Raw genomic sequence first — 26,037 nt, 5'->3', positions numbered from 1 at the left:
GAAGATGTGTATGCCACAGGGATTAGTGTCAGCGCTTAATTATCTGTCATCTGCTTATGATGACTTGATTAAAGGGAGTAAGTGTATTAATGGTGTGAGCAGAATCATCTGCAGCTTAATGTGAAAAAGACTAAAGAGCTGGTAGTGGACCTGAGGAGGGGCAAGGCACCGGTGACCCCTGTTTCCATCCAAAGGGTCAGTATGGACATGGTGGAGGATTGCGAGTACCTAGGGATACGAATTGACAATAAACTGGACTGGTCAAAGAACACTGAGGCTGTCTACAAGAAGGGTCAGAGCCATCTCTATTTCCTGAGGAGACTGAGGTTCTTTAACATCTGCCGGACGATACTGAGGATGTTCTACGAGTCTGTGGTGGCCAGTGCTATCATTATTGCTGTTGTGTGCTGGGGCAGCAGGCCGAGGGTAGCACACACCAACAGAATTAACAAACTCATTTGCAAGGCCAGTGATGTTGTGGGGGTGGAACTGGACTCTCTGACAGTGGTGTCTGAAAAGCGGATGCTGTCCAAGTTGCATGCCATCTTGGACAATGTCTCCCATCCACTCCATAATGTACTGGTTAGGCACAGGAGTACATTCAGCCAGAGACTCATTCCACTGAGATGCAACACTGAGCGTCATAGGAAGTCATTCCTGCCTGTGGCCAACAAACTTTACAACTCCTCCCTCGGAGTGTCAGACACTCTAAGCCAATAGGCTGGTCCTGGACACTTGGCATAATTTATTTATTTCTTATTATTTAATTATTTCTGGTTTTATTTTGCTATATTTCAACTCTATTCTTGGTTGGTGCAACTGTAATGAAACCCAGTTTCCCTCAGGATCAATAAAGTATGTCTGACTGTCTGATGAGGAAGGCAAATGCGATGTTAGTATTCATTTCAAGAGGACTAGAATATATAAGCAATGATGAGGTTTTATAAAGCACAAATGAGGCTTCACTTGGAATACTGTGAGCAGTTTTGGGCCCCTTATCTTGGAAAGAATGTGCAGATACTGGAGAGGGTTTAAAGGAGGTTCACAAAAATTATTCCAGAATTGAACAGCTTGTCGTAGGAAGAGTATTTGATGCTTCTGGGTTTGTATTCACTAGAAATCAGAAGAATAAGGAGAGACCTAGTTGAAACCTATTGAATGTTGAAAGGCTTTGATAGAGTGGATGTGGAGAGGATGTTTCCTCTTTCCTCTGGCGAGAGTCTAAGACCAGAGGACACAGCATCAGAATGGATAGGTGTCCTTTTAGAACGGAAATGAGGATTAATTTCTTTAGCCAGAGAGTGGTGAATCTGTGGAGTTCTTTTCCACAGACGGCTATGGAGGCCAAGTCTTTCTGTGTATTTAAGGCACAAGTTGATAGATTCTTCATTGGTCAGGGTACCCTGACCAATGCTGATGACACTACATTGATTGGCCTTATCTCATATAATAACGAGGCAGCCCAGAGAAGAAGTTATCACCCTGTCAAGAAAACAACCTCTCTCTCAATGTCACAAAAACAAAAGGAGCTGGTTGTGGACTGCAGGAGGCATGGAAGCCAAGCTAACCCCTATTGACATTAATAGATCTGGGGTTGAGAGGGTGAACAGCTTTAAGTTCCCTGGCATACACATCACTGAAGATTTCACATGGTCTGTACATACCAACTGTGTGGTGAAAAAAGCACAACAGTGCCTCTTTCACCTCAGGTGATTGAAGAAGTTTGGCATGGGTCCCCAAATCCTAAGGACTTTCTGCAGGGGCACAATTGACTGGCAGAATCACTGCCTGGTATGCGAACTGTAGTTCCCTCAATCACAGGACTCTGCAGAGAGTGGTGTAGACAGCCTGATGCATCTGTAGATGTGAACTGTAATGATGCAGCTCTATAAAACACTAGTTAGGCCACACTTGGAGTACTGTGTCCAGTTCTGGTCGCATCACTATAGGAAGGATGGGAAAGCATTGGAAAGGGTACAGAGGAGATTTACCAGGATGCTGCCTGGTTTAGAGAGTATGGATTATGATCAGAGATTAAGGGAGCTGGGGCTTTACTCTTTGGAGAGAAGGAGGATGAGAGGAGGCATGATTGAGGTGTACAAGATATTAAGAGGAATAGACAGAGTGGACAGCCAGCGCCTCTTCCCCAGGGCACCACTGCTCAGTACAAGTGGACATGACTTTAAGGTGAGGGGAGGGAAGTTCAAGGGGGATATTAGAGGAAGGTTTTTCACTCAGAGAGTGGTTGGTGTGTGGAATGCACTGCCTGAGTCAGTGATGGAGGCAGATACACTAGTGAAGTTTAAGAGTCTACTAGACAGGTATATGGAGGAATTTAAGGTGGGGGGTTATATGGGAGGTAGGGTTTGAGGGTCAGCACAACATTGTGGGTCGAAGGGCCTGTAATGTGCTGTACTATTCTATGTTCTATGTTCTATGTTAAGTCTCTCCAGGGTCTTCATGATGTGGGAGGTCAATGCCTCCGGTCTGTAGTCATTGGAGCCACTGGGGTGCGGCATCTTCGGCACAGGGACGAGGCAGGACGTCTTCCACAGCACAGGATCCCTCTGGAGACTCAGGCTCAGGTTGAAGACATGGTGAAGTACTCCACTTTGCTGGGGGGCACAGGCTTTGAGCACCCTGGGGCTGACACCATCCGGACCTGCAGTCTTGCTTGGGTGGAGATGTCTCAGCTGTCTTCTCACCTGTTCAGCTGTGAAGCCCACCGTGGTTGTTTCAGGTGGGGGAGGGGTGTAGTCATGAGAGCAGGGTGGAGGGGTGTGAGGAGGGGTAGGAGGGGAGAGTGGAGTATGTGTTGGTTGGGGGCCGACAACAGATGAATCATGTGGGGGATGGGCAGGGGCCACAGTGTCAAATCTGTTGAAGATCTGTTAAGTTTGTTGGCCTTGTCCACACTGCCTTCATCCAGCTCCTCTGTTGCTAGTTTGCTGGAACCCAGTGATGGTCCTCATCCCACTCCAGACTTCTCTCATGTTGTTCTGCTGGAGGATCCACTTAAGCTTCCTCCTATACCTGTCTTTAGCCTCCCTGATCTTGTCCTCAGCTCCTCCCTATTTCCACCTCTAAACGCCCTCTTTTTAGTGTTCAGGATGGCCTTAATGTCCTTTGTTACCCATAGCTTGTTATTTGAATAACAAAGAACAGTTCTTGCCAGAACACCGCAGTCCACACAGAAGTTGATGTAACCAGTGATGCACTGTGAGCCCATCAATATCCTCTTCATGTGGCTCACAGAGTGCCTGCCAGTCTGTCACCTCAGAACAACCCTGGAGTGCCTCATAAGCCTCCCCTGACCATTTCCTCACTGTCCTCAAGGTTGCAGGTTTACTCTTCACCAGAGGCACGTAGCAGGGTTTGAGATGCACCAGGTTGTGATCTGACCTGCCCAGTGGGGGGAGGGGAGAGGAGCTGTATGCATCCTTAACATTAGCATACATCAAGACATCAGACTCAACCTGCAATCAAAAGGCTCCCTTCATTCCCACTCTTTGACCCTGCCAATGCTCTAACCATCTTTTCTGTAATACCATGGGCTCTTATCTCATGTTAAGCAGACACATTTGCTCACCTTGTTAAAGACCTTCTGAAAATCCAAGCACCCCAAAACCACATCCTTAACAATAGACTCTAACATCTTCCCAACCACTGAGGTCAAGCTAACTGGCCTATAATTTCCTTTCTTCTGCTCCCTCCTTTCTTTAAGCGTGGAATGACATTTGCAATTTCCCACCAGAATCATTTCAGAATCTAGTGACTCTTGAAAGGTCACTACAGATGCCTCCACAAACTCTTCAGCTACCTCTTTTAAAAGAGCTACCTCTTTTGTAGTCCATCTGCCCAGGTGATTTATCTACCTTCAGACATTTCAGCTTCACAGCACCTTCTCCCTAGTAACAGCAACTGAACTCATTTATGCCCCCGACACTTAAGAACATCCAGCATACTGCCAGTGTCTTCCACAGTGAAGACTGAAGCAAAATATTTATTAGTGTCTCCCTCCAATCAACTTTGTAATTCCCATTACTCCACTGTACACCAAGTCCAGGTATAATCTTTGAAAAGCCATCTCACAGGCAAAGTGGCAATTCCAGACCAAACAAATCTCTGAAGGGTACTTGATAGCTGTGGCAGGGCTTGAATGCTTTTAACACTTACAAAGTGAAACCAAGTGACATCTGTGACAAGTCTTAACTCTTAGATGAACTCAATGCCTCTAACCTCATCTTGACTGTCAAAACATGAAGTAATCTTCATGACCTCCCACAGCCCCCGATGACCCTGTGATATCAGTCTCTGAGGCTGACATCAGAGCATCCTGCAAGATGGTGAACCCAGGAAAAACATCCACCCCAGATGAGGGACCTGGCTGAGTATTAAGACCTCTGCTGATTAACTGGCTGGAGTGTTCACTGATATCTTTAACCTCTCGCTTTGGCAGTCTGAGGTACCCACCTGCTTCAAGCAGTCTTCAACTGTACTGGTGCCTAAGAAGAAAGTGGCAACCTGCCTCAATGACCAATTTTCCAAGTCTTCCACATCTGAACTTTCTAATACTCTCTGAGGTGGATTCGCAACACACATACATCTTGGGAGTGAAAGGCGATACCTGAGCTCATTGACCTTGGTGGTCGTTGCTTTTGTGGCATACAGGAGACATGTAAATGCCTCCAGTTTGTCCATCAGTTCTGGGGAGAGTTCCTATTCCTTCACCTCTAAGAATGTGTCCTGAGTTTCCCCTTTGCTGGTCAGATGTTTTAGGGCACTTATCTTCCCTTTGCCTGCAAAAGCGCTTACATTGTCACATCCTGTATATGTGTGCAACCCAAAGAGAGTCCTACAAACCTCTATGCCAACAGTGGCAGCAACCTTCCTGATGTCTACAAGCCATGTACGGGTTCTAGTGCTACACTTCTGGAACAATGGGGCCTCAATCTTGTCACAAAATGCTAAAGACATGATTAAGACATCTGTGTCTTCTGAGCAGATCACTACAGATTGGTATCCCTCTCTTGTGGCATAGGTAGCATGAAGAAGTAACCATATAACCATATAACAATTACAGCACGGAAACAGGCCATCTCAGCCCTTCTAGTCCGTGCCGAACGCTTACACTCACCTAGTCCCACTGGCCTGCACTCAGCCCATAATCCTCCATTCCTTTCCTGTCCATATATCTATCCAATTTTACTTTAAATGACAATACCGAACCTGCCTCTACCACTTCTATTGGAAGCTCGTTCCACACAGCTACCACTCTGAGTAAAGAAGTTCCCCCTCAATTTTTGCCCCCTAACTCTCAACTCATGTCCTCTTGTTTGAATCTCCCCTACTCTCAATGGAAAAAGCCTATCCACGTCAACTCTATCTATCCTCCTCATAATTTTAAATACCTCTATCAAGTCCCCCTTCAACCTTCTACATTCCAAAGCATAAAGACCTAAGTTGTTCAACCTTTCCCTGTAACTTAGGTGCTGAAACTCAGGTAACATTCTAGTAAATCTTCTCTGTACTCTCTCTATTTTGTTGACATCATTCCTATAATTCGGCGACTAGAACTGTACACAATACTCTAAATTTGGCCTTTCCAATGCCTTGTACAATTTTAGGCGGCCATCTGTTTCTTCTTGTTGACACTGAAGAGCAGACACCTCCTCACTGTCGAGATGTGATTCTGTAACATTTGTCATTAACAGTTGCATACAAAATCTTCTGTAGCTTTGCTCTGTATTCTGCCTTCCTCCATTCACGGACTATGAAGCTAATGAGGCTATTTTTGTTACTAACTTTGGTCAGGAAGCTCCTCCACTGCCTCACCATCTGTGTGCCTGTGATACCTTGCAACTCATGACCAGTCTCTTCACCCCGTAGTGATCTTTCACTGTTCTTGATAAGAGTTCTCCTTGTATGTGTCGAACACAACATCTGTTCTGCTACTCTGATTGCCTTCCCTCAGAGCCATACCCAGAATTGTTGTGGCAACATCTCTGAAAGTAACTTGATCACTTTTCACTCTTTGGACCAAGTTTATTCCATCAACCACTGTAGCAGAGTTTCCTGGGAGTTGCTCTTCTACTGCTACATTTTTCTGCAAGGTTGTGGCTGAAGTAGCTTTATTTGTCTTTTTCGGCAATCCTTCTGGTGCGGACAGGGCCCAGGGCAATGATCTAAGGGGATGAGAAAGGATATCCTCCATACGTAGACTGCGCCCTTGTGCCATCACTATGATGCGTCCAAACAAAGACCTATCTGCTTTCAAGATGACCACTCTCCCATTTGATTTCACTTCTCTCTTCTTACACATGTCACTGAATGTTTTCAGCTTGTTAGTTTTCATTGGGTCATGGAATTTCTTTGCTGGTGGGTCTTCCTCTAGTCTCTCATCCTTGAAGGTTGCATAGCACTGCTCACCAATCTCATATGCCTTCATCAGGCCGGAGGCAATGTCCTTGGGGGCTGCCTTTGCCGTAGAGATGCTAATGAGGTCCTGCTTCTCTGCAAGTGGGTTTACCCATTCATGTGTGAGGCTACCACTGCTGAAACTGCTTCCTCATCTTTCTGGATTCTTGGCTGCTGTAGCTCCGCACGACAAAGCTCTGATGTGTTGCCATGCAACATCTCTCTTAACTGTCCCAGGAATGCAATGCGGTGCTCAGCTGTTATGTAGCTCCAGCATTCAGGCTGAACCGTGATGTGCCTCCAGAAGTCTGTGTGTCTTTGTTTACTGTGGCTTCAAAAGCCTGGTCTACAGGAGTTGTTACTTGACAGCTGCACTGAGAATTGGCCTGTCTTGAAGGCCTCATACACAGAGGGATTCTTCTCTGGGAGGTTCATCATCTGAGCAAAGTAAGGGGACAGGTACCTGGCATAATTCATCTTAGCATAAGCAAAGCACCATGGGATCATGGTTCTTATAGCATGGAGGCGCAACTCTCAGTCCCCCTCACAAGAGGCACGCAGAAGCCCAAGTAATACATTCTCTACCATGTCAATGTATGATATCCAGAATGTGGATAGCTCTCCTTTGTTGTGACAGAGGTGTTCCAGAAAGTCTGTCTACAGGGTTATCACTCAGCTAAGAGTGGACTTTGCAGCAGGTTGTTCGACTTCTGTTGGTTCAAGTCACTGGCCATGTCGTTCACATGGTCTAAGAATGATTTGAAGAAGCTACCAACGCTGCAATGCTATCACATATTTTCTAGCACTAGGGGCGTATGCCTTGCCAAAAATCACTATAAGAATTATTCCCCCCAGATGGTACTGGTGGCACAAATTTGGGGTCCTGGGTCATGGACTACATCTCATTGGCTCTCCACTCACCCTGAAACATCTAGTCAGCAAAGATGCATACATTAGGATGACCTTATGAACTACAGCTCAGAATTCAATACTATCAATCCCTCGAATCTAATCATTAAGCTTCAAGACCTAAGCCTTATTAAGTCCTTGTGCAATTGGATCATAGCCTTCCTCACTTGCCGACAACACCAATGTTGTAGGACGAATCAAATGTGGTGACAGATCAGCATATAGGAGGGAGACTAAAAATTTGGCTGAGTGCTGCTACAAGAACTCCTTACTCAATATCAGCAAGACCAAGGAGCTGATTATTGACTTTAGGAGGAGGAAGTCAGAGTCCATGAGCCAGTCCTCATCAGGGATCAGAGGTGGAGAGGGTCAGCAACTTTGAATTACTTGGTGTTATCATTTCAGAGGATCTGTCCTGGGACCAGCATATAAATGCTATAACAAAGTAAGCATGGGAGCACCTCTACTTCCTTAGAAGTTTGTGAAGATTCAACATGACATCTAAAACTTTGACAAACTTGTGTGACAAAGAGTATACATCTGGTTGCATCACAGCAGCCTGATATGTAAACACCAATGCCCTTGAAGGGAAAGTCACAAGTAAAACCCTCCCCACCATTGAGCATATCTACACAGAGCACTGTTGTAGGAAAGCAGCGTCCATCATCAGGGACCTCCATCACCCAGGCCATGCTGCTGCCATCAGAAAGATATAGGAGGCTCAGGACTCACACCACCAGGTTCAGGAACAGTTATTGCCCCTCAACCATCAGGGTTTTGAACCACAGGGGATAACTTCACTCACCCCAGCATTAAACTGTTCCCACAACCTGTGGGCTCACTTTCAAGGACTTATCTCATGTTCTCAATATTGCTTGCTTGCTTGTTTGTTTGTTTATCTATCTATCTATATTTTGTATTTTTACCATCTGCTGTCTTTTGCACACTGGTTATGTGTTTATCCTATTGGGTGCAGTCTTCCATTGATTCTATTGTGTTTCTTGGATTTGCTGTGTATGCCTGCAAGAAGGTGAATCTCAGGGTTGTAGATGGTGACATCAATGTACTTTGATAATAAATTACTTTGAACTTTGATAGGCACATGGTTGTAAGAAAATTGGAGGGTTTTGAGCTGTGTCGGAGAGAGGTGTTAGATGATCTGAAAAGGCCAGTATTGTATTGTAGTCTATATTCTTTGCAACATGGTTACACCAACAATATGGTCAGGAAGGATGTTCCAGCACTCCAACAGGAGATAGTCTGCTGCTACACATGCAGATCAGGAATAAGAGCTTTAGTGGAATCTGAGGAGGGATCCTTTCACTGAGAGGATGGTTGGAATCAAGAATTCACTGCCTGAGATAGCCATTCTCACAAAGTTTAAGTATTGTAGAGCAAAGAAACAAGTCTTTCAGCCCACCATGTTCATGCCAAGCACCCATCCATACTACTCCTTTCAAGCATTGTTTACTACATTTCAAACAAATTCTAGATGAAAAGATCTTTCCTTATATCTCCACTGTTCAGTCTACGCCATATCCTAAACCTATATCGTCTGGTCTTGGATGCATATGCTGTAGGGAAATGTTTTCTGCTCTTTACCATACCATGCTCTTTATAACTTTGTACAGCTCCATCTGGTTCCAACTCAGTCAGCCTGTGACCCTACCATTTGTGGTATATGTATTATTCTTATAGGACCACACAAAATGTATCCCATTGCATTTACTGGGATTAAGTTCCACCTACCATTCTTCTGTCCAATTTAGTAACTAATTGATATTTTTGTAGCATAGTGACCTCCCCCTCACTAACACAAAATGACAATTTTTGTATAGACAAGCACGCTCAGGCATAGAAAGGTACAGACCAAGTACAAATAAATCGGATTAGCACAGTTGGGCAATGGGTGTTCATCATAACAATGGTGGTTCAAATGACCTGTTTCTATGCCACGTAAGCTGGTGCTCTGATGCATGTGGAACTACTGTATCAATAGATCACAAAAATACCTTAGTCTTAGCTTGGTCAACAATGTACTGGTCTCCTTTCGCACACTCCATCACCTGGAAACCATCACGGTCCAGCACCTTGGCCTGGGCACTGCCAGCCACACAAAGAATTACGTCTCCTGTTGCACTGTACTGCAAAGATTTAATCTGGTGACTGAAACAACAAGGCAAATTTAAAATAAGGACATTATCCAATCTCACTCTGCATTCTGTCATCCGTCACTATACCACCAGTCATTCCTGCATTCACTCCAACTACGCAACAATGATATTCAAGTTGCAGAGCTCTCACTCTACCATCACAACCCCTAATGCCTCAATTCACTCTAGTACTGCCCCACCCTCAATCTCCATTCCATCACCACTCATCCTTGCACTAGTGGGAGTCTTGACAAAGAAAGGTATGGTAGAATGTTAGTGTAGACTGGTGAGAAACAAAATCAGACAGTAAGGGTTTTCGAACAACTCAAAATGAAATAGAATAAAAGAGGCAAATGTAGGTCCCCAAGACAGTGAGGCAGAAGGACTTAAAATACAGGTGGCTCCCGTTTTTTGAACGTTCGCTTTACGACAGCTCGCTGTTACAAAAGACCTACATTAGTACCTGTTTTCGCTTTTACGAAGAAAAAGACGCCCACTTTATACGTGTGTGACCCCGAGAAAGACTACCATGACCGTGAAGCCTTGTGCGGGCAGTTGTGCGTGAATGCGTGTACGTGCCGATTTTTTTTCTCCAGATCGATTTTGGCTCGCTGTCTTCCCAATTTTGATAAGTGAAACTACACCGTAATACAATATTTTTATTTTATATAGGCTGTATACTTATCATATAATTCCTGCTTTTACTATATGTTCATGCTATTTTAGGTTTTATGTGTTATTTGGTTTGATTTGGTAGGTTATTTTTTTGGGTCTGGGAGTGCTCAAAAATTTTTCCCATATAAATTAATGGTAATTGCTTCTTCGCTTTACGACATTTCGGCTTACAAACAGTTTCATAGGAACGCTCTACCTTTGAATAGCGGGGGAAGCCTGTACAGAATACAGCAATGCCAGTGAAATTAATAAATGGCTCTGCAACTGTTCACCAAATACACCAAAAGCCTGATAAGATCATCAAAAGGTCTAACGAGAATTAGGAATTGAAAGAACTAAGATCTAGTCAATACTACAAGAGGCACTGATTATCTTGAAATCTGATAATTACCAAACATCTGATTATACAATTTCAGAGATTTTAAAGAGGATAGTGCATGTGCTGATCATGGAATTTTGTGTGGATTGTGAACTCACTCTTAAGAAAAGATGGAGAGTGAAAAGGAGGAATAACTAATCAGTTAAACAAACATGATGGTGGGAGGATTGGCCATGAGACTCTAAGATATAGGAGCAGAATTAGGTCATTTAGTCCATCAAATCCACTCTGCCATTTTATCATGACTGATTCAATTTTCTTTTCAGCCCCAATCTCCAGCCTTCCCCCTATATCCCTTCATGCCCTGACCTATCAAGAATCTGCCTTAAGTATACTGTACGCAAAGACTTGGCCTCCACAGCCGCAAATGGCAACGAATTCCAAGATTCACCATTCTCTGGCTAAAGAAACTCCTCCTCATCTCTGTTCTAAAAGGACGCCCCCTATTCTGAGGCTGTATCCTCTGGTCTTAGACCCTCCCACCATAGGAAACATCCTCTCCACATCCACTCTATCGAGACCTTTCAACATTCAATAGGTTTTAATTCGGTCACCACTCATTCTTCTGAATTCCAATGAATACAGGCCCAGAGCCATCAAACACTCTTCATGTGACAAGCCATTCAATGTTGGAATCATTTTCATGAACCTCCTTTGAATCCTCTCCAGTTTCAGAGCATCCTTTCTAAGATAAGGGGCCCAAAACTGCTCACAATACTCAAGTGAGGTCTCACCACTGCTTTATAAAGTCTCAGCATTACAGCCTTGCTTTTATATTCTAGTCCTAATGAAATGAATGCTAACATGGCATCTGCCTTCCTCACCACAGACTCAACCTGCAAATTAACCTTTAGGGAATCCTGCACAAGGACTCCCAAATCCCTTTGTGGCTCAGTTTTTGTATCTTGCCTCCATTTAGAAAAGTTAACCCTTTCATTTCTTCTACCAAAGTGCATGACCATACACTTCCCAACACTGCATTCCGTCTCCCACTTCTTTGCCCATTCTCCTAATCTTCCCATCTCCCTTCTGTACCTCTCTACTTCCTCAAACCTACCTGCCACTCCACCTGTCTTCCTATTGTCTGTAAATTATGCAACAAAGCCATCAATTCCATCATCCAAATCATTGACATATAACATAAAAAGAAGCGGTCCCTACACAGTCCCCTGTGGAACACCACTAGTCACCAGCAACCAGCCAGAAAAGGGTCCCTTTATTCCTATTCTTTGCCTCCTGCCAATTAGCCACTGCTTATCCATCCAGAATCTTTCCTGTATTACCATGGGCTCTTAACTCGTTTAGCATCCTCATGTATGGAATCTTGTCAAAGGCCTTCTGAAAATCCAAGTACACAAAATCAACCGATTCTATCCTTTGTCTATCCTGCTTGTTATTTCTTCAAAGAATTACAATGGATTCATCCAGCAATATTCTCCTTGAAGAAAGCATGTTGACTACGGTCTATTTTATCATGTGCCTCCAAGTACCCCGAGACCTCATCCTTCACAATCGACTCCAACATCTTCCCAACCACTGAGGTCAAATTAACTGGCCAGGTATTTCCTTTCTTGTGTCTCACTCCTTTCTTGAAGAGTGAAGTGACATTTTCAATTTTCCATCTTCCGGAACCATTCCAGAATCTAGTGATTCTTGAAAGATCATTACTAATACCTTCACAAACTCTTCAGCCATCTTTTTCAGAATTGATGTGATATATATAAATGCATAGGATATATAATGACAGAGGACTGGCACAGTGGCATAGCAGATTGAGGTTCAATTCTCATCTCTGTCTGTAAGGAGTTTAAGCATTCTCGCCAAGACTGCATGGGTTTCCTCCAGGTGCTCCAATTTCCTGCCACATTGCAAAGATGTACAAGTTGGGCATGCTCTGTTGATACTGGAAATATGGTAACACTGTATCCCCCCCCCCCCCCCCCGCATATTCTCAGACTGTGATGCAAACAACATATTTCATTGTATGTTTCGATGTACATGTGATAAATAAAATTAATCAAAATCTCATAACAATGCACATTGAAAGCACCATCTCTGCATCCTCTCCAGTAAAATCACATTTTTCCTAGTGTAGGAACCAGTGCTTCACACAATATTTCAGATGTGTGCTGAGCAGGACATGTTTTAAAATTATCGAGGATTCTGACCAGGTGACTATGGAAGTAGATATTCTCTATATAGACTTGGGATTGCACTTGAGAAGTTTCTCATGGTAGGCTGATTCACGAGGTTAAGATGCATGGGATTTGCAATTTTCAACCCACTTTTCCAGCAGTTCTGGATCCTGCTGCAAGCTTTGACAATCTTCTGTGCTATCCACTAGACCCCCAATCTTGGTGTCATCCGGAAATGTGCTGATCCAATTTACCACATTATCATCTAAATCATTAATATACGTGATAAATAAAAACAGATCCAGCACCAATGCACGCGTACACCAATGGTCACTGTACTCCAGTCAGAGAGACAACCAGCTACGCAACACACACAAAATGTTGGAGGAACTGAGCAGGCCAGCCAGCATCTATGGAAAAGAGTAAACAGTCAACATTTTGGGCCGAGACCCTTCATTAGCACTGCAGTCCTGATGAAGAGCCTTGGCCCGAAACGTAACTGTTTATTATTTTCCATAGATGCTAGCTGGCCTGCTGAGTTCCTCCAGCATTTTGTGTGTGTTGCTTGGATTTCCAGCATTTGAAGTTTTTCTCTTGTTTGTGATTAGACAACCATCTACTACCACTTTCTAGCTTATCACACCAAGCTAATGCAGCATCCAAATAATTACTTCACTCTGAATGCCAAACAACTTAACCTTCTGGGCCAGCCTCCTTTTGTCATAATTCCCTCTCAGGGTATCTTATGCCTTTTCACTAGAGCCCTTTATAATTCTAATGATCACATGTATTCAATTTTTTTTTCAATAAAAGGAAATTTATCTTTTCAACTGTTTGTTGTATCTGCACATTAACTTTCATATACAGATACGATGTACTGAATGATCTGCTTTATTCTGATTTTTCTGTGAACCTGTGATTCCAGAGTCAAACTGCCTCGAGGGATTTTCTTGTAAATACCCTGCTAAAGCACCAAGCCTCCTATATCCATCAGCACCCCTGCATTTTACACTGAAATCCACTTGAATCATTACCATTAAAGCACAATGTCTGGCACAGCTGTGGATATGAGGTTTAAGGAGCTATTTAGTGCTTTGTGGTGCCTGGGAGAAAGAGATATTGGGTCATTCAGGGAAAATTACACTGTGTTTGGTAGAGGAGTATAATTGGGGTCCCAAGAGATGGTGCTGACATGTAAAGAGCATCTACTCACCATTCGCAGGGCTGTAGTGACCTGAAGGCCTGTAGTGAAGCATCCATTCCTGCAAAGTCCCAAAGTTTCACCTCATAATCATAACCTCCTGTGACAAGGCGGGCACCCGATGGATCCAGTCCCAGTGCAGAAACCTTCAGTCACAAAACACCAGGAAGGGTCAGAGTCATGGAGTCATGCAGCAAAGGAACAGGCCCTTAGCCCCTCAGGTACCTGCCTACACAAATCCCATTTACCAACACTTCCGCAATAAAACTTAAATATTGCAAGAGGCCCTGCTGTCTAATATATTCCGGATTCCAACTACCAAGTGAAGAAGTCCTTTGTCAGAATCTAATTCCTCACTTGTTCTGGAGATATGGATGCCGGAGGAACTCACCTGATCAAGCAGCACCTGTGGAGGCACAGTGATGGTCAATGTTTTGAGTCAAGGGTCTACATCAGGACTAAATGTTGACAGAAGTGTGTGTGGCCTCTGTCGGTCGTGGTCAACCATGGATACTGTACCTCTGGTAGTCACTGGTTTGTCAAGCAGCGTCGACTGTGGCCATTGAGGCCGATCCTGCAACGGTAGGCTCTGCCACAGTTGCTGCATTTGTAGGTCGTCGTGGAAATGTTGTCTACTGTGCTCTCCGTTTAGCTCTCCGCTCCTCAAACTGACTCAGGATCACTCTTTCGCCTTGCTCTAGGTGTTGCTGAAGAGTACCTCGCCATTTGTTGTGGTCATTTGCTGTATCCTCCCAGCACTCTGTGCTGATTTTTAAGGCTTTTCAAGCAGAGGTCTTTGAAGCGAAGCTGGGGTCTACCAACGTTCCTCTTGCTTGTTGCTAGTTCTCTGTAGAGGATGTCCTTTGGCAGTCCACCATCCTTCATACGACAGACATGGCCCAGCCAGCGCAGTCTGCATTGTCTTAAAAGTGTGAACATTGTGGGAAGTCCAGCACGAGAGAGGGCCTCAGAGTTTGGGATTTTGTCTCTCCAGTGATGCTGAGGATGCAGTGAAGGCTGTGCAGGTGAAAGCTCAAACATGAGGAAATCTGCAGATGCTGGAAATTCAAACAACACACACAAAATGCTGGTGGAACGCAGCAGGCCAGGCAGCATCTATAGGAAGAGGTACAGTCAACACTTGGGGTCGAGATCCTTCGTCAGGACTAACGGAAAAAAGAGATAGTAAGAGAGTTGAAAGTGGGAGGGGGAGACCCAAAATGATAGGAGAAGACAGGAGGGGGAGGGATGAAGCTGAGAGTGGGAAGCTGATTGGCAAAAGGGATTCAAGGCTAGAGAAGGGACAGTATCACAGGACGGAAGGCCTTGGAAGAAAGAAAGGGGAGGGGAGCACCAGAGGAATATGGAGAACAGGCAAAGAGTTATTGTCAGAGGGAAAGAGGGAGGGAGAGAGAGAGAATGAGAATGAATGAATAAATAAATAAATAGGGATGGGGTAAGAAGGGGAGGAGGGGCATTAACGGAAGTTAGAGAAATCAATGTTCATGCCATCAGGTTGCAGGCTACTCATACAGAATATAAGATGTTGTTCCTCCAACCTGAGTGTGGCTTCATCTCGACAGTAGAGGAGGCCATGGATTGACATATCGGAGTGGGACGTTTAATTAAAATGTGAAGCAGGATCTTCCAGTGGCCACACATTTTAATTCCACAAATTCCACATCCCATTCCCATTCCGATATGTCAATCCATATCAATTTATGTCCATATATATATTTTTTTCTTTTTTTCTCTCTCTTTCCCTCTCACAATAACTCCTTGCCTGTTCTCCATCTTCCTCTGGTGCTCCTCTCCCCCTTTCTTTCTTCCAAGGCCTTCCATCCTATAATACTCCCCCTTATCTAGCCTTGCATCCCTCTTGCCAATCAACTTCCTAGCTCTCAGCTTCATCTCTCCCTCTCCTGTCTTCTCCTATCATTTCGGGTCTCCCCCTCCCCCTCCCACTTTCAAATCTCTTACTATCTCTTTTTTCCATTAGTCCTGATGAAGGGTCTCGACCCGAAATGTCGACTATACTTCTTCCTATGCTGCCTGGCCTGCTGCGTTCCACCAGCATTTTGTGTGTGCTGCAGGTGAAAACTACTGAGTTTCCTGTCCTGTTTGGAGTAGATGATCCAAGTCTCGCTACCATACAGAAGGGTGCTGATAATGCATGCATTGTACATGGCAGTCTTGGTCTTTGTAGCGAGTTTCGGATTCTCTCAGACCCCTGAGGAGAATTGAGCAAGGATCAATGTTGCTTTGCCGACATGCCTATTGATTTCACCATCGAGGCAGAGAGTGCCACTAATGGTCGATCCCAAGTATGTGAACTCATGGACCACTTCTAGGTCGTAATTGTCAATGGAAATGATTGGTGTCTCCACTACGTTCTGGGCAAGGACATTTGTTTTCTTTAGGCTGATGGTAAGCCCGAACTCCTTGCATGCCTTAGAGAAGCGGTCCATGAGAGTTTGTAGTTGATGTTTGGTGTGCGAGGTTATAGCAGCATCATTGGCAAAGAGCATGTCACGTATTAAGATTTTTTGCACCTTTGTTCTTGCCCTCAGGCGTGCAGGGTTGAACAGCCGCCCATCAGACCTGGTGTGCATGTAGATGCCTTCTGTCAACGTCCCAAATGCATGCTTCAACGGCTTAGAGAAGAAGATGCCAAATAATGTTGAGAGAAGAGAGACCATGAATACAAGAAGGGGTTGGACAGGTTGAGCCTCTAACTTCTCTCTTTTACATGACTACATAGCACATTCTTCCCTGTGGAGTTCAATTTTATCCCTTAACTACAATTCTGCATACCCCCATTCTGTATCGACCCCAGGCATTAATTGTCCATTCCCTTCCACAAGTGCTGCCTGACCTGCTGAGTTCCTCCAGCATTTGGATTTTTCCAGTATTGCAGTCTCTTGTGTCCCCATGTCTGGGTTGAATTCAAAGAGTACAGATTGATGACGCTGTGATTTTAAAAGAACAATCAGTATCTTTTTAGCAAGATTGAAATATCTGGCACTAGAGGACATGCATTTAAGGCAAGAAAGGAAAAGCTCAAAAGAAATGCATGGGTTAGTGTTAGCGTTTTTTGTACAGAGTGGTGGCTGAAATGAGCTTCCTGGGGTGTTGGTGGAGGCAAATGCGACAGTGGTGATGATAGGCAAGTTCATGTGTAGGAAATGGAAGGATGTGGACACTGTATAGGCACAAACGATTAGTTTAGTTGGCAATTACTAATTTGATTTGTTCAGCAAGAAATTGTAGGCTGAAGGGTCTGTTCCTGTTCTATACTGCTCTATTCCTGTATACTTTCCCTATCCATGAACCAGACCAAATGTCTTTTAAATCTAATTGTAGCCACCTCTATCACTTCCTCTAGCAGGTCATTCTCCATGTACCCACCATCCTGTGTGAAAAAACTAGCCCCTTGGGCCCCTTAAAAAAATCCCCTAGACCTGAAAACTATGTCTGCTAGTTTTAGACTACCCCATCATGGGGAAAAGATTGTGACCATCCACCTTAGCTATGTCTTTCATGATTTTATAGATGTCTTTAAGGTCACCCATCAGCTTCCATCTCACCAGGGAAACAGTCCCAGCCTACCAATTTCTGAGAAACATAGAAAACCGACAGCACAATACAGGCCCTATGGCCCACAGAGTTGTGCCAAACATGTCCTTACCTTAGAAATTACCTAAGGTTACCCATAACCCTCTATTTTTCTAAGCTTCATGTACCGATCCAGCAGTCTCTTAAAAGACCCTATCGTATCTGCCTCCACCACTGTCGCCGGCAGCCCATTCCATACACTCACCACTCTCTGCATAAAAAACTTACCCCTGACATTTCTTCTGTACCTCCTTCCAAGCACCTTAAAACTGTGCCCTCTCGTGCTAACCATTTCAGCCCTGGGAAAAATACCTCTCATCCTCTTATACACCTCTATCAGTTCACCTCTCTCCTCCGTTGCTCCAAAGAGAAAAAGACTCCAAGATCCCTTTGATCCTTCACACTGCCAAGAGTCTTACCATTAATACAATATTCTGCCATCATATTTGACCTACCAAAATGAACCACCTCACTTATCTGGGTTGAAATCCATCTGCCATTTCTCACCCAGTTTTGCATCCTATCAATGTCCCCCCCGTAACCTCTGACAGCCTCCACACTATCCACAACACCCCCAACCTTTGTGTCATCAGCAAATTTACTAACCCATCCCTCCACTTCCTCATCCAGGTCATTTATAAAAAATCACAAAGAGTAGGAGTCCCAGAGCAGATCTCTGAGGCACACCACTGGTCACCGACCTCCATGCAGAATATGACCCACCTACAACCACTCTTTGCCTTCTGTGGGCAAGCCAGTTCAGGATCCAGAAAGCAATGCCTCCTTACTTTCTCAATAAACCTTGTATGGGGTAGCTTATCAAGTGCCTTGCTGAAAATCCATATACACTACATCTACTGTTCTACCTTCATCAATGTGTTTAGTCAGATCCTCAAATATTCAATCAGGCTTGCAAGGCACGAACTGCCTTTGACAAAGCCATGCTGACTATTTCTATTATGCCTCTCCAAGCGTTCATAAATCCTGCCTCTCAGAATCTTCTCCATCAACTAACCAACCACTGAGGTAAGACTCACTGGTCTATAATTTCCTGAGCTATCTCTACTGCCTTTCTTGAATAAGGAAAGAACATTCGGAACCCTCCAACCCTCTGGAACCTCTCCCGTCCCCACCGATGATGCAACGATCATTGCCAGAGGCTCAGCAATCTCCTCCGTTGCCTCCCACAGTAGCCTGGAGTACATCTTATCCAGTCCCGGTGACTTATCCAACTTGATTCCTACCAAGAGCTCTAGCACATCCTCTTCCTAATATCTACATGCTCCAGCTTTTCAGTCCACTGTAAGTCATCCCTACAATTGCCAAGATCCTTTTTTGTAGTGAATACTGAAGCAAAGTATTCATTAAGTACCTCTGCTATCTCCTCTGGTTGCATACACACTTTTCCACTGTCACACTTGATTGGCCCTATTCGCTCACGTCTTATCCTCTTGCTCTTCTTCTTATAGCTTAGACCCTCCAGTCATGTTGTGAATCATTTCTGTATAATATCTAGCTTAATCACATCCATCCCTTAGTATGGTGACCAAAACTGCACATAATGTTTGGTCTCACCGATGACTTATACAGCAGTAAAGTGACATCCTAACTCTTGTACTAAATGCCCGAACCAATGAAGGCAAGTGTGCCATTCATCTTCCCTACCTCCCCATCTACAAACCCCATTTTCAGAAAAGTTGGGATATTTTCAAAAATGCAATAAAAACAAAAATCTGTGGTATGTTAATTCACGTGAACCCTTATTTAACTGACAAAAGTACAAAGAAAAGATTTTCAATAGTTTTACTGACCAACTTAATTGTATTTTGTAAATATACACAAATTTAGAATTTGATGGCTGCAACACACTCAACAAAAGTTGGGACAGAGTTAAAATAAGATTGAAAAGTGTACAGAATATTCAAGTAACACCGGTCTGACAGACTCCACATTAAGCAGGCTAATTGGTAGCAGGTGAGGTATCATGACTGGGTATAAAAGTAGCGTCCATCAAAGGCTCAGTCTTTGCAAGCAAGGATGGGTCGTGGCTCACCCCTTTGTGCCAAAATTTGTGAGAGAATTGTTAGTCAGTTCAAAAGGAACATTTCCCAACGCAAGATTGCAGAGAATTTAGGTCTTTCAACATCTACAGTACATAATATTGTGAAAAGATTCAGAGAATTCAGAGACATCTCAGTGCATAAAGGGCAAGGTCAGAAACCACTGTTGAATGTGTGTGATCTTCGAGCCCTCAGGCGGCACTGCCTAAGAAACCGTCATGCTACTGTGACAATTATAGCCACCTGGGCTCGGGAGTACTTCGGAAAACCATTGTCACTTAACACAGTCCGTCGCTGCATCCAGAAATGCAACTTGAAACTGTATTACGCAAGGAGGAAGCCATACATCAACTCTATGCAGAAATGCCAGCGAGTTCTCTGGGCCCGAACTCATCTCAGATGGACTGCAAGACTGTGGAACCGTGTGCTGTGGTCAGATGAGTCCACATTTCAGCTACCGGTAGCTTTCGGAAAAAACGGGCGTCGAGGTCTTCGTGCCAAAGATGAAAACAACCATCCTGATTGCTATCAGCAAAAGGTGCAAAAGCCAGCATCTGTGATGGTATGGGGGTGCATCAGTGCCCACGGCATGGGTGAGTTGCATGTATGTGAAGGTACCGTTGACTCTGAGGCATATATTAGGATTTTAGAGAGACATATGTTGCCATCAAGGCGACGTCTCTTCCCAGGACGTTCATGCTTATTTCAGCAGGACAATACCAGACCACATTCTGCACGGGCTACAACAGTGTGGCTTTGTAGACACAGAGTGCGTGTGCTTGACTGGCCTGCTGCCAGTCCAGATCTATCTCCTACTGAAATGTATGGCGCATCATGAAGAGGAGAATCAGACCGAGGAGACCACGGACTGTTGAGCAGCTGAAGTCTTATATCAAGCAAGAATGGACAAAATTTCCAATTGCAAGTCTACTACAATTAGTATCCTCAGTTCCAAAACGATTAAAAAGTTATTAAAAGGAAAGGTGATGTAACACAATGGTAAAATCTGTCCCAACTTTTGTTGAGTGTGTTGCAACCATCAAATTCTAAATTTGTGTATATTTACAAAATACAATTAAGTTGGTCAGTAAAACTATTGAAAGTCTTTTCTTGGTACTTTTGTCAGTTAAATAAAGGTTTATGTGAATTAACATATCACAGATTTTTGTTTTTATTGCATTTTGGAAAATATCCCAACTTTTCTGGAAATGGGGTTTGCAACTGTGGTACAACTTTTTGAGAACTACATACAGGGGATACATGTTTTGGGCAGAAAAGTAAATATGATGCTCACATTCAGCTATTATCTTCCTGAATGGCAGCAGGTGTCTGAGTTGTAACACTTCAACCTGCTTCTGTTCCTGATACTCTTGTGTTTGGGACAATGCACTGATACTCTTTTTAATACTTTTGTGTTCCCAAGTTGGGACACATCTCACCGTTTTTTTGCCATGGATCAGCGTGATTTCATGTGAGTCTGGGATCCGCTTCACCGGGTTCTGGAAGACAAATGAGAAATCAATTGCTCCCTGAGCTCTAAAGGGAAATTTTCCTTATTATTTACCCATTTTATAGTATCAAAGAACAGAGAACACGACAACATAATACAGGCCTTTCAGTCCATGATATTGTGCCGACCTTTTAACTTACTCTAAGATCAATCTAACTCTGGAATCAAATTTTTTTAATATTCTTTTTATGATACATTAGTTGAATTAATGCAAGGCTAAAATCATAGTTTTAATCGTAGTTTTTTTACTGACATAATTTGTATTTTTAATAAACTAATGTATTTTTCACGGTGGTTTGTACCCACTTACTGACAGGAGGTAGTAGAGCAGTTACTTATATCTTTTTGTTTTTAATTGGCTTATATATCAGCACATTGTACACGTGTTATAATTGTTTTAATTATGCAACCTTTTGATTGGATTCTGTTATCTCGAGATAAAGGTGACAGATTTTTCAATAGCAATCATCTTCTTTTCATTGAATATCGAATCTCTTTAATCACTGCTTTGCTTCTCAGCTCCTCACTTTGTTTCAAATGGTCTGTATCTTTGTTTAGACTTTAAAATAAACAATCATGAAGAACCAATAAATCAAAATTTCTTGCTCACTCCTGAACTCCTAAAAGAACCCAGAAATTGAAAATAATCGGAGATCTGACACCTCCTACATAGGCCTCTATTTTTCTATTATTCATATGCACATCTAAGATTTTCAAATACCCCTCCTGTATGTGGCTCTACCACCTCTCGTGGCAGGGCCTTCCACTAACTCAACACTCTGTGTAAAAATCTCTCTGCCATCTTCCCTAAACTTTCCTCAACTTCTCTGCTATTGGCCATTGCTACCCTTGGAAAAAGGCACTGGTTATCCACTCTATCGAACCCTCCTATCATCTTGTACACCTCTATCAAGTTACCTCTCATCCTCCTTTGCTCCAAAGAGGAAAATCCCAGTTCACTCAACCTATCTTCATAAGACATGCTCTCTAATCCAGCAAGCATCCTGCTAAGTCTCCTCTGCACCTTCACTAAAGCTTCTACATCTTTCCTATACTTAAGTGACCAGAACTGAACACAATATTACAAAGCAACACACACAAAATACTGGAGGAACTCAGCAGGCCATGCAGCATCTATGGAAAAGAGTAAACAGTCGATGTTTCAGGCCAAGATGTTTCCGAATCTGCTGAGTTCCTCCAGCATTTTGTGTGTGTTGCTTTAGATTTCCAACATCTGCAGATTTTCTCGTGTTTGACAATATTCCAAGCGTGGTCTAAAAATACTTCTGAAGAACTGCAACATTAGCCCTTGCTCTTGAACTTAATCAACTCCCCTCCCCCCAATTAATAAAGGCCAAAACTCCATATATCTTCTTAACCATCCTAACAAAGTACACGGCAGCTCCACGGGATCTATGGATAGCAACTCCAAGATCCCTCTGTTCCTTCATGCTGCCATTTACCCTGAATTCTGCCTTCAAGTTTGACCTTCTAAAGTGAATCACTTCTCTGGGTTGAACTCCATGTGCCACTTCACCATCCAGCTCTGCATCCTGTCAATGCCCCATTTTAACTTACGACAATGTTCTGTACTACCCACAACACCACCAACCTTCATATCATCTGCAGACTTACTAAATCACCCTTGCATCATCTTCATCCAATTCATTTATAAACATCACAAAGAACAGGGGTCCCAGCTTAGATCCCTGCAGAACACCACTGGTTAGCAACCTCCAGGCAAAATATGCTCCATCTCTAAACACTCTCTTCTTTCTGTAGACAAGCCAATTCTGAATCCATGCAGCTTCCTGACTTTCTCAATGAGCCTACCATGAGGAACCTTATCAAAGGCCAAGTTAAACTCCATGTACATTACATCTACTGCTCTACCTTCATCAATGTGGTTTGTCACATCCTCAATGAATTCAAAAACAAGAGAAAATTTGCAGATGCTGGAAATCCGAACACACATAAAATGCTGGAGGAACTCAGCAGGCCAGGCAGCATCAATGGAAAAAAGTATAGTCGACGTTTCAGCCCAAAACATGGACTGTACTCTTTTCCACAGATGCTGCCTGACCTGCTGAGTTCCTCCAGCACTTCGTGTGTGTTGCTCATAGAATTCAATCAGGCTCATGAGGCATTACCCGCACCTCACAAAACCACATTGACTATCCCTAATCAAACTATGCTTCTGCAAATACTTGTAATTCCTATCTCTAAGATTCTTCTCCAATAATTTGTCTTAATGAAGTAAGGTTCACTGGTCTATAATTCCCAACACTCCCTTTATTGAACAAAGAAATCACCTTTGCCATCCTCCAATCATCTGGTTCTGTTCCTGTGGCCAGTGAGGATGCAAACATCATTGCCAAAGGCACAGTAATCTATTCCATTAATAATTCCATACACATGGGATGTAGCTCATCCAGCCCCAGAGACTTATTGATCCTAATGTTTTTCAAAACTTCCAGCACGTCCTCTTTCTTAATATCAACATATTCCAGCCTATCAGCCTGTTTTATGCTGTCCTCACAAACACCAAGATCTCTCTCACTGGTGAATATTGAAGCAAAGTATTCACTAAGGACCATCCCTCTTCTTCCAACTCCAGGCACATTTTCTCCTTTGTCTCTGATCAGACCTCACTCTCATTATCCTCCTGTTCTTCACATAAGTGTAGAATGCCTTAGAGCTTTCCTGAATTTTACTCGCCAAGTGTTGCGTTCTTTGATATCACCACACCAAGTCCTACTCATGCTCTCCTAGGTCCATTCTTCAGCTCCTTCCTGGCTACTTTACAACTCTAGAGTCCTGTCTGATCCTTGTTTCTTTAACCTTAAGGGAGCTTCTTCCTTCCTCTTGACTGGATGGTCCACATCTCTTGTCAACAATGGTTCTGTCACCCTACCATCTTTTCCCTGCTTCAGTGGGACAAACCTACCCATAACCTCCTACTTCCCAAATAATGTCCACATTTCCATTGTGCATCTCCATGAGCATATCCATTCACAATTTATGCATCCAAGTTCTTGTCTAATAGCATCATGATTCCCTCTCCCCTAATTAAATACTTCACCAAAATGTCTCAGTATCTGAGCAATACTGGCATTAATTGCTAATCTCCAAAACAGCCACATTCCTCAATCACTGCAGTCCTTCTAGTAAAGTGCTTTGACCAGTGGCCAATCCAGACATTGCAAGTTCGGAGAGGAGGAGACTTCAATCAGGTTCACTGCCCAAGGATAAAAGGAAGCAGTGGGTCGTGGCAGCAAGGAGGAGCTTTGTCCAGCAACCAACCTGTGTTTGGGATTGATTTGTAAAAGCAAATTAAAGGAAGGCAGGGGTAAGTGCAGCTACCCATCGTCTGAGTGAACAGAGTCAGGTTGGTGATCTGATGAAAGGTCTTGGCCCAAAACGTAGACTCTTCACTCTTTTCCATAGATGTTACCTAGTCTGCTGAGTTCTTCCTGCATTTTGTGTGTGTTGCTTGGATTTCCAACATCAGCAGATTTTCTCTTGTTTGAGGGTGGTGATCTTGAGGCTTTAGCTTCGAGGCTTCCGTGAATGAAGGATTCACTCACAGAAAGCAAAGGAAAGAAAGGCTCAAGTATTTTTTTACCTTCTCTTCTTTTTATCTGCTCAGCTAGCACAGCAGAGATGCCTGTCAAGATAGTGAAATGCTCCTCCTGTGGAATGTGGGAAGACAGGGAGACCTCCAGTGCCCTGACGACTACAACTGTGAGAAGTGCATCCAGCTGTAGCTTCTAACAAACTGCATTAAGGAGTTGGAGCTGGAACTGGATAAATTCCAGATCATTTGGGAGGTTGAAGGGGTGACAGATAGGAAGTATAGAGAGGTAGTTACACCCAAGGTGCAGGACACAGGAGACTGGGTGACAGTTACGAAGGGGAAAGCTGTTCAGATTCAGATTCAGTTTATTGTCATTTAAAAACAACAAATGCAATGCAGTTAAAAAATGAGGCAACGTTCCTCCAGAATGATATCACAAAAACACATGACAAAACAGACTACACCAGAAAATCCACATAACGTTTGGCAATCCCCAATCCAGAGTCCGGAGAGGCTGCTGCGTATTAATATCGCGCTACCATCTTAAGGAGCCAATGCAGAGTACCCGTATGGCCATCCCCCTCAACAACTGTGTGACCGTCAGGAGAAATGGAAATGTGAATAGGTAGTTAGCACAGAGCACCCCTGTGGTCAATCCCCTCAATAATAAGTATACTGTTTTGGATACGATTGTGGGGGATTACCCCCCCCCCCCCAGAGAATGCCATGGAGACTGGGTTACTGGCACTGAGCATGGGTCCATGGTGCAGAAGGGAAAGAGAGAGAAGTAGTGATAGGGGACTCAATAGTCAGGGGAACAGACAGGAGATTCTGTGGTAGTGAACAGGACACCCGGATTGTATTTGCCTCCCAGGTGCCAGGGTCAGGGACATCCCAGATCGTGACCACAACATTTTGGAGAGGGAGTGAGAACAGCCAAATGTCTTGGAACCAATGATATAGGAGGGAACGTAAGGAGGTCTTGAAAATAGAATTTAGAGAGCTAGGTAGAAAGCTGAGAAGCAGGTCCTCTCAGGTAGGAATTTCTGGATTGCTGCCTGTGCCACTAACCAGTGAGGGTAGAAACAGGGTGATCTGGCAAAGTAATGTGTGCCTGAGAAGCTGGAGTAGGGGGCAAGGCTTCAGGTTCTTGGATCATTTGGATCTTTTCTGGGGGGAGGTATGACCTGTACAAAAGTCATGGGTTCCACCTGAACTGAGGGGAAACAATATTCTCACTGGCAGGTTTGTAAGAGCTGTTGGGGAGGGTTTAAACTAATTTGACGGGTGGGAACCAGAGTGAAGGGATTCAGGACAGGAGGATGGTAAAAAAAGCAAAGATAGCGTGCAGTCTGTCAGGAAGGGCAGGCAGATGACAGGACTTAATTTCAGCCAGCAGGGTGAGT

At 43.7% G+C, this 26,037-nt stretch overlaps 1 protein-coding gene across 1 annotated transcript in view; it reads right to left on the bottom strand.

Annotated features, from left to right (window-relative positions):
• The window catches only part of LOC140728836 (WD repeat-containing protein 70), a 180,087-nt gene that overhangs the window by 121,593 nt on the left and 32,457 nt on the right, over positions 1-26,037 (bottom strand). Inside the window, exons 6-8 of the mRNA XM_073047832.1 lie at positions 20,984-21,043; positions 13,882-14,015; positions 9,339-9,492 (exon numbers count right to left, since the gene is read on the bottom strand). Coding sequence (XP_072903933.1) covers positions 9,339-9,492; positions 13,882-14,015; positions 20,984-21,043 — 348 coding nt within the window. The remainder of the gene's footprint in view (positions 1-9,338; positions 9,493-13,881; positions 14,016-20,983; positions 21,044-26,037) is intronic.

Source organism: Hemitrygon akajei, chromosome 6 (assembly GCF_048418815.1).
Source record: "Hemitrygon akajei chromosome 6, sHemAka1.3, whole genome shotgun sequence".
NCBI classification, from domain to species: Eukaryota; Metazoa; Chordata; class Chondrichthyes; order Myliobatiformes; family Dasyatidae; genus Hemitrygon; species Hemitrygon akajei.
Note: the sequence above shows the minus strand (reverse complement) of the source record. Positions and strands in the feature narration are given on the sequence as shown.